Genomic DNA, 9,052 nt, shown 5'->3' on the forward strand with positions numbered 1-9,052 from the left:
TGAATTGGAACGCCGGTTTGGGCCATCAAATCTCAGGCAAAGTATGGAAAGCCCAGTATGTCTACTTTCCAACGCAATTAAGAGTGCGCCAATTGGGTTTCTGTAGCTCCAGAAAATCCACTTCGAGTGCAGGGAGGTCAGAATCCAACAGCATCTGCAGTCCTTTTTCAGCCTCTGGATCATATTTTTGCTCAGATCCCTCAATTTCAGCCAGAAAATACCTAAAATCACAGAAAAACACACAAACTCATAGTAAAGTCCAGAAATGTGATTTTTATTTAAAAACTAATAAAAATATAATAAAAACTAACTAAAACATACTAAAAACATACTAAAAATAATACCAAAAAGCGTATAAATTATCTGCTCATTAGACCCCAACAACACCTTTTTTCTCCTTTCAGAAATATTTTTAGAGCAGAAAGCCTTAGACTTAGACAGACTAACTTTCAACCCCGAAGCTTTGGTAAACAGATCAACGGTTTGCATCACCATTGTGAGTGGAGATCTGGGTGCTTTATAGAAAAGACTAAGGTCATCAGTAAAAATTAGGTGTGAAATTCGATGAACTCCTTTGGAAATAGCAACTGGACTCGAAGCTTCATTAGTCACAAGATGAAAAATGAGACAAGCCAATCGCTCTATATACAACACAAACAAATAAGGCAACAACGGATCACCTTGTCAGAGTCCCCTTTTGGATTAAAGTTATGCAACCTTTCACCAATCCATAAAATCGATAATGAGGAGGAGCAAACAAAATTCATGATCAATTTATTTGTACTGCCAAGAAAGCCAAAGCTTTGAAGGGAATGATGAAGACACCTCCAATCCAACCTATCATAAGCCTTCTCAAGGTCAATTTTGAACGCAACAGAAACTTGATGATCTGTTGGGCAATAATGATGTTCTCACTAGTACCTCTTCCCAGAATAAATCCTCCCCACGATATCCCAATATTCCTTAAAGAACAAAGCTTGGAACCCTTATAGACCTGGAGCCTTAAAGGCATTCATCTCGATAACAGTACGTCTTACTTCCTCAAAGGAGACCGGTTTAGTTAAAGTTTAGCAAGCTTCTTGACTAAGATACAGAAGGGGAATACCATCCAGAATAATAAACTCCACATTCTCCCTAGAACAAAAAAGATGTTGGAAGAACTTACTAGCTTCTTCCTTTAAAGCACAAGTATCATTAGACCAAGTACCATCCTCTAACATAAGGCTATGAATTTTATTCCTTTTTCTTCTGACAAGAGTTTGAAGGTGGAAAAAACTTGTGTTTCTATCCCCGAACTTCACCCATTTCTCTCTAGACTTTGGTACCAAGAGTTCTTCTTTTAGAAGAATAGAATTGAGCTCTTTTTGAAGCCCACTTTCTTCATCCTTGAGATGTTGATCATCAAGACTCTCCAACAAAAATTGAACTATGTTGATTTGTCCTTCAAGCTCCTTTTCTTAACAAAAACATTACTAAAAACCTCCCAGTTGAATTTCTGAGCATCCTTTATCACAACAACAAGACTTTTTTGAACATTCAGAGATCCAAAACACCATGCCTTATAAACTACATCATGGAACAAAGGGTGGGTGGTCCATGTGGCTTGGAACCTGAAAGGACGATTTTTAGATTTTTGATTCGCTTCATCTGGATGATTCCTAACAATGATAGGGGAATGATCGGAATGTAATCTGCCAAGAATCTCACAAAAATCCTTTGGAATTAACAGATGCCACTCTCTATTATTGAAAGCCCTATCCATCTTCTTTGCAACCTCCAAGCCCCCTTTTACTCTCCTGTGCCAAGAAAATCTTCTCCCGTTAGCTTCCATATCTATGAGCCCACAATTATCCATGGTCATTGCGTAGGCTTGAGCTCTATTGGCATGAAAAGCTCCTCCTTTTACTTCAGATGATAACAACACATCATTAAAGTCACCTATCACTAACCAAGGACAAGAAATTCTGGCCGCCGTCCTGGTAAGGTAGTTCCAAAAATTTGAACGACGATGAGCTTGTGGGTGGGCATAAATCACACTGCACATCCAAATACAAGATCCCTTATTCACCTCAATACTAACACAGTGATCAGTATGTCTACAAGTCTACTCTGATTCCAAGACTTATCTGCTAGAACCCAAATGCCACCACTTTGCCATCTAACGTTCGATATACCCACTTCACCATAACATAGATTCTCCAAAAAAAAATTTCATTTATAAAAAAAAATATGAGTCTCCATCAAGATAAGAAAAGAAGGATAAAATTTCTTCACAATTTTTTTAAGATGAACACGAGCCAAACTTTCTGAATCCTCCCTCACATTCCAAGCTAAAACAGATAATATTTCACTATCCATAATAATAAAATTGAAATGGAGAAAAAACACTCTACCTGATTTAGGTTTCAAAAACCCCCTCTTCCAATATCTCTTTGGCCTTTCCATTCTCTGCTCTAACTGGCTTCTTTGATCTCTCTTCACGGTCTTGAATTCTTTCATTTTGCAGTGAATTTTGGAGAGATATCGGCCTTAGATGCTACTTGGTGAAAAAAAAAGACGGTGTTTCTTGTTTGCTCCCATTAGGACCTGCTTCTGTGTCACCCTTCAAAGAGTTGTGCTTCATTGCATCATTTATTTCTTTATTAAAGGCTTTAGGCCTGTGGGTCTTGGAGGGCCCATAAATTTTTGGTCTTTTAGAGGAGTTGACCACAAAAACAGGTTTCATGGTAGTGGACTTTTTGCCACTTTCTCTTGGCCTAGAGACATTGTTGGTCGGTCCCTTGTTGCTTTGTTCGTTTCCACCTTTTCTTCTTCCTTTGTTTTTAACTACCTTGGTCCACACATCTGATCCCTCCTCATTTAAATTTGTATGATTTTCGCCTAATTCCCTTGATAAACCCCGTTTTTAAGGTTTATCTTGTGTTGAATTTAGAGTATTTTATCAACTTTTCTTCACATTTATTCAATGAAATAGCATGGTTTTGTGATTCTTCCTTAATTTGTGCTTAAGTGTGAAAACATACTTTTAGACCTTTAATTTGATGATTTTAATTCACCTTTGATTCCACAAGATGGCTTGATTTGTTTGTTAAGTGATTTCAGGTTGAAAAGGCTAGGAATGGATCAAAGGAGTGAAGAGGGAAAGCATGCAAAGTGGAAAAATCATAGAAAGCAAAATATTTGGGATGTCATCCACGCGCACGCGTGGATCGTAAAACTCCAAGGACACGCATGCGTGCTGTATGCGTATGCGTCGATGTCTGCATGTGATATTTAAGTGAAATTGTGCCTGGCGAATTCAGAAGTGCCCCTGGCCCAGTTTGGAGCTGAATTTTGGTGGGAAAAGGTTAAAAGGACCAAGGATTGAAGGGGAATAAATCACTTTACACATTAGAAATTAGTTTAGTTAAGGCTCGAGTTTAGTTTCTAGAGAGAGAAGCTCTCTCTTCTCTCTAGAATTAGGATTAGGGTTAGATTAGAATTTTTTAGATCTAGGATTTAATTCATGCTTTCATCTACTTCTACCTTTCAATTCTTTGTTGCTACATCTTGTTCTTCTATTCTCTTGTTGTAATTTCCTCTATTTTGTCTCCATACTTTGTTGTTGATCTACTCTTGTTCCTTTTATTTTTTTAATGCAATTTGAGGTAATTCATGTTAATTGTGATTTCTTTGCTTGTTGTTGTTAATTCTGTGCAATTAGTTGTTGTTAGATTTCATTCTTGTTGTCAATTTACTATGCTTTTCTTTTATACCTTCCAAGTGTTTGTCAAAATGCTTGAAAGGATGTTAGAGTAGAATTTTATGTTATTGGATTGGGAAGGTAACTTAGGAACTCTTGAGTTACTAATGTCCAATTGATTGATAGTGGGTAGCCATTGACTCTAGCTCTCATTAATTCAATTAGTGAATAACTAGGACTTATGGACTTGGATTGATATAGCTCATTTGACATTCCTCTACTTGTTAGAGGATTATTTAATGGGATTGATCCTTACAAATTATCATATTGTGGTTAGTAATAAGGATAGAGATCCTTGACCACCAAACCTTGCCAAGACCTTTTTCTCATTTGAATTCCTTTACCACTTACTTTTCTTGTCTCTTATTCAAAACCCCAAAATATACATGTCCATAGCCAATAACAAGAACTCTACCCTGCAATTCTTTTGAGAGACGACCCGAGGTTTAAATACTTCGGTTATTAGTTTTATTAGGGGTTTGTACTTGTGACAAACAAATTTTTGTATGAAAGGATTATTGTTGGTTTAGAGACTATACTTGCAACGAGATTTCATTTGTGAAATTCTTTACCATCAATTTTCTATTCATCATCGCCATGCACCAATATATGCGAAATTTCCTCACTTTCCTGCTTTTCAGTAATGGCAGATTCTATTCCAAAATGAATCCTTCCTGCGCTGCTTCCTTCTCAGTCGTATCTCCCATCAGAACATCATTTCCCGGTGTCTGGATCTCACCCTTCACTAAATTAACTACTGTTTTCCTCATGCAGCCAATAGATACATGGCCATAACACTTGCAAGTGTCACAGATGAGCTCCAGATGTTCATATTCCACCTTATAGACCAATTTATCAATTTTGATCGCATCAATCACTGGCCCACCTAGGTCTATTTGCACACAGGCGCATGAAAAATTTTCCCTTTTTACCTATTTGGTCGCAACATCTACTTTTATTAAATTACCAATTGCCACTGTAATACATCGCATAGCCTTCTCATGGTAATAAAGAATTTTTCAAACTAGTCATACAAATCCAAACTAGAGTGGATCCAACAGATTCTTCCATAAGATGGAAATCAAATGACCATTTTTTGTATGGCTAAATAGAAACCATCAATCATCTAAGGTCCTCTGGTGCACAAAACTGACTCCGCACGTTTTGCACAGATAGACTGGAAAGTATACCGTGTCGTCCAAGTAATACCTCAGGTAAGTGAGGGTCGATCCCACGGAGATTGTTGGTTTGAGCAAGCAATGGTTACCTTGCATATCTTAGTTAGGAGGATAGAAAATACAGTTGTCATGAGAACGGTTGAGGCTTCAGAGATGCTTTGTCTTTCCAGATTAATTTTTCTTACCGTCTACTTCAATAACCTTTTGATTCCTTCAATGGCAGCCATAAGTGATTAACTCATGTCCTCTCATCAAGTTAACCTCCTCTATTGCAGCAATCCACCATGTTGACATGACTCATGTCCTCTCATCAAGCCACCTCTAGGCTTCTCACTGTAGCAGAAGATGAAGTTCTAAGCAATCCACTCCCATTCACGATCCTACTCAAGGTGCCACAGACAAGGCATATCTTCTAGATCAGAAAGTGTTGCTTCTCTGACTCTAGCCTTAATGCCAGAGAAACCTCACGTACCTATAGTCAACGGGATTTTATGTCACGTATCCAAAGTTGCTCAAACACTCTATTGGAATCCGCAATGCAATCTCCAGCTTTGGTTCAACGCTATTCGGGTCAGGACTCGCATAGAACCCATGTAGAACAAGGGTGATTGTCACGGGTCACCCTCAATTCATGAGATGAAGAACGAGAATATATAAGATAATAGAATCAGACTTGCATTGAAATAGAACAGTAATATTATTAATCCATGAAACTCAGCAGAGCTCCTAACCTTAACCTTAGGAGGTTAGTGACTCATACTATACATAGTAGTGATGAATTCGAATGGGGGAGGAAGAAGATCCTAAACAAGGGTGATCTTCTCCTATTTATACTAATTTAATAACTAAGGATTACAGAAATATGCTAGACTAAACTTAGAGGTGCAAAAATTCACTTTCTGGGCCCACTTGGTGAGTGTTTGGGCTGAGATAAGGGTGTCTCCACGTGCTAATACCCCTTAGGGGCATTGAACGCTGGCTTGGGACTCCCTTTAGGGCGTTCAACACCAGCTACACCCTTTTGGGCATTCAACGCCAGCAGGAATGGGGCTGGTGGTTGGCGTTAAATGCCAGTTTTTCGCCTTCATTTCCAAAGTAAAGTATGGACTATTATATATTTTTGGAAAGCCCTGGATGTTAGCTTTCCATAGCCATTGAGAGTGCGCCATTTGGACTACTGTAGCTCCAGAAAATTTCTTTCGAGTGCATGGAGGTCAGATATTGAGAGCATCTGCAGTCCTTTCTCTGTTTCTGAATCAGACTTTTGCTCAAGCTCCTCAATTTCAGCCAAGAAATATCTGAAATTACCATAAAACACAAAAACTCAAAATGGAATCCAAAAAATTGAATTTTGCACTAAAATCTATGAAAACATAATAAAACTTAAACAAAACATAACAAAAACTATATGAAAATGATGCCAAAAAGCGTATAAAATATCCGCTCATCAGAACAACAAACATAAACTGTTTCTTGTCCCCAAGGAACCAAAAACAAACAGGATTAAAAATAAATAGAAGAATACAACAAATCTAAGAGTTTTCAATGAAGCTCAGTTTCAATTAGATGAGCGGGACTAGTAGCTTTTTGCTTTTGAATAGTTTTGGCATCTCACTATCCTTTGAAGCTCAGAATAATTGGCATCTTTAGGAAGTCAGAATCCAAATGATACTATTGGCTCTCCTAGTTTAGTTCTTTTTTATTCTTGAACACAGTTTCTTTTGAGTCTTGGCTGTGACCCTAAGTGCTTTGTTTTCCAGTATTACCACCGGATACATAAACACCACAAACACTTAACTAGGTGAACCCCTTGGGATTGTGATTCAGCTTTGCTAGAATCGTCACCCAGTGGTGTCCAGACTTCTTAGGCACACTCTTTTTGCTTTGGATCATGACTTTAACTGCTCAGTCTCAAGCTTTTCACTTGACACCTTCACACCACAAGCATATAGTTAGGGGAGGAGTTCATTTGAACTTTTTAGGCCAAGATTTTTGTTTTCTTTTGGGACCCCCTAAATATTGATGCTCAAAGCCTTGGATCCTTGCTCTTGCCTTTTGGTTTAAAGAGCTATTGACTTTTTCTGCTTGCTTCTTTTTTTTCGCATATATTTTTTTTCTTTTATTGCTTTTTGCTGATTTTTCTTGCTTCAAGAATCAATTTTTGGATTTTTCATATTACCAATAATACTTCACATTTATCATCATTCTTTCAAGAGCTAACATTCTTAACTCTAACATCAAATATGCACTGTTCATTCATGCATTCAGAAAACAAAAGCAATGCCACCACATCAAATAATCGAACTAATCTTAATATATAACTCAAAATTCATGCATCTTACTTTTCTTTTTCAATTTAAAATTTTCTTTCAAGCAAGGTGAGAGATAAATGAAATATTTCATAGCTTTAAGACATAAAGATGATCATGCACTAGAAACAGACAATAAGATAAAATACATGGAAAACAGAAAAATAACATAGGCAAAGGGAAGTATGGAACAAATCCACCTCAGTGATGGCGGCTATTACTCCTTCTGGAGGGTCCAATGGAGTGCTTGATTTCTTCTATGTCACGCCCCTGCCTCTGTTGTTCTTCCCTCATGGTTCCTTGATCTTCCCTCATGGCCCTTTGATCTTCTCTTATTTCATAGAGGATGGTGGAATGCTCTTGATATCCCATCCTTAACTAATCCATACTGGAGCTCAATTCTCCTAGAGAAATGTGTAATTCGTTCTAATAGCCTTGGGGAGGAAAATGCATCCCTTGAGTCATCTCAGGGATTTCTTGTTGAGGCAGCTCCATATGCTCTTGCTGTGGTCAATGTGCTGGCTCTCTAGTTTGCTCCATCCTTCTTTTAGTGACGGGCTTATCCTCTTCAATGAGGATGTCTCCTTCTATGACAATTCCAGATGAATTGTATAGATGACAGATAAGGTGGGAAAATGCCAACCTTGCTAAGGTGGAACGCTTTTCAGGTTTCTTATACAACTCTTAAGGTATTACCTCATGTACCTCCTCCTCACTCCCAATCATGATGCAGTGAATCATGATGGCTCTGTCAACGGTTACTTCTAACCGATTGCTAGTAGGAATGATAGAGTGTTGGATAAATTCCAGCTATCCTCTGGCTACGGGCTTGAGGACAAGCCTTCTTAGTTGGATAGTGTAAGAACCGTAATTAATCAACCGGTTAATTAAGTAATTAATATTGCCAAATTAGATTCCAAAAAGTTATAGTGAGAATTTGAGGATTTAAATATGATTTTTGGACTCAATAGATCTTTCTGAGTCAGAAAATATATTTTCTACAAAAAACCATGAAAATCGCGAACCGGCAGTTGAACTGATTCAAGTCTGCCCGGTACCGCACGAGAAAAAGTGAAAACCGTCAAAAACCTTAGAAAAACATTAGAAGTTGAAAACTGGACATTAATTTTAAAGGTTTGGCCCGAAGTTGGGCCAAACGGGCTAAAAACGCTAACAGGTTGGACCGAGCCCAAGTTGGGCCCAAGCCCAACATATAAAAGGCTCATTTAATGAACCATTCAGCCAAACACCCTAACAAACACAACACACCCAGCTAAGAAGAGAAGGAGAAGAGAGACTCCATTAACACTATTAACCATCTCATTCCCAAGCTCATATCTTGAGCTATAGAGCTCCGATCGCCGTACCGTTTGTGACTACGCGTTTCTCGTGAAGAGCTCTACAATACTCATACAAGAAACTGGAGAGATAACCACGAAATCGTTTCTATTCTTTTCTCCAAAATTTAGGTTCTTAGGGTTTTTGATTAAGTGAGTTTTTGTGATTTTGGATGTTTAGGTTTGCTCTAATCCTTGCTTAGCCTTAGATTTTTGCTATCAAATCTGTTGGAAAAGGTAAGAGCCATTAAACCCTTGTAAAATTTTAAGCTGATAAACCCTAGGTTGAATTATTGTGAATTATGTGTGTTATAGCTTGAAGTGGTAAGTAATTGAACTTGTTGGAGCTTATTGGTGATTGTTGGTGGCTTGGATTGTGTTGGAAAAGCCTAGCTTGACCTCAACTTTGGGTTAAGAGCATATTGGAAATCGGCCAAGGTATAGTTTTGGTTTCCTCTATGTAGTATATAATATTCATGGACACTT

The 9,052-nt window shown here is 37.9% G+C and overlaps 1 protein-coding gene across 1 annotated transcript; it reads right to left on the reverse strand.

Moving 5' to 3' along the window:
- Positions 1-1,426: 1,426 nt before the first annotated feature.
- On the reverse strand, positions 1,427-1,861 carry LOC148555741 (uncharacterized). The gene has a single exon (XM_088490676.1). It carries the CDS (start codon positions 1,859-1,861, stop codon positions 1,427-1,429), a length of 435 nt encoding a protein of 144 aa, XP_088346802.1.
- Between the last annotated feature and the right edge of the window lie 7,191 nt (positions 1,862-9,052).

This window comes from Arachis ipaensis, chromosome B6, assembly GCF_059453495.1.
Source record: "Arachis ipaensis isolate K30076 ecotype BB chromosome B6, ASM5945349v1, whole genome shotgun sequence".
In the NCBI taxonomy this organism is placed as follows: domain Eukaryota; kingdom Viridiplantae; phylum Streptophyta; class Magnoliopsida; order Fabales; family Fabaceae; genus Arachis; species Arachis ipaensis.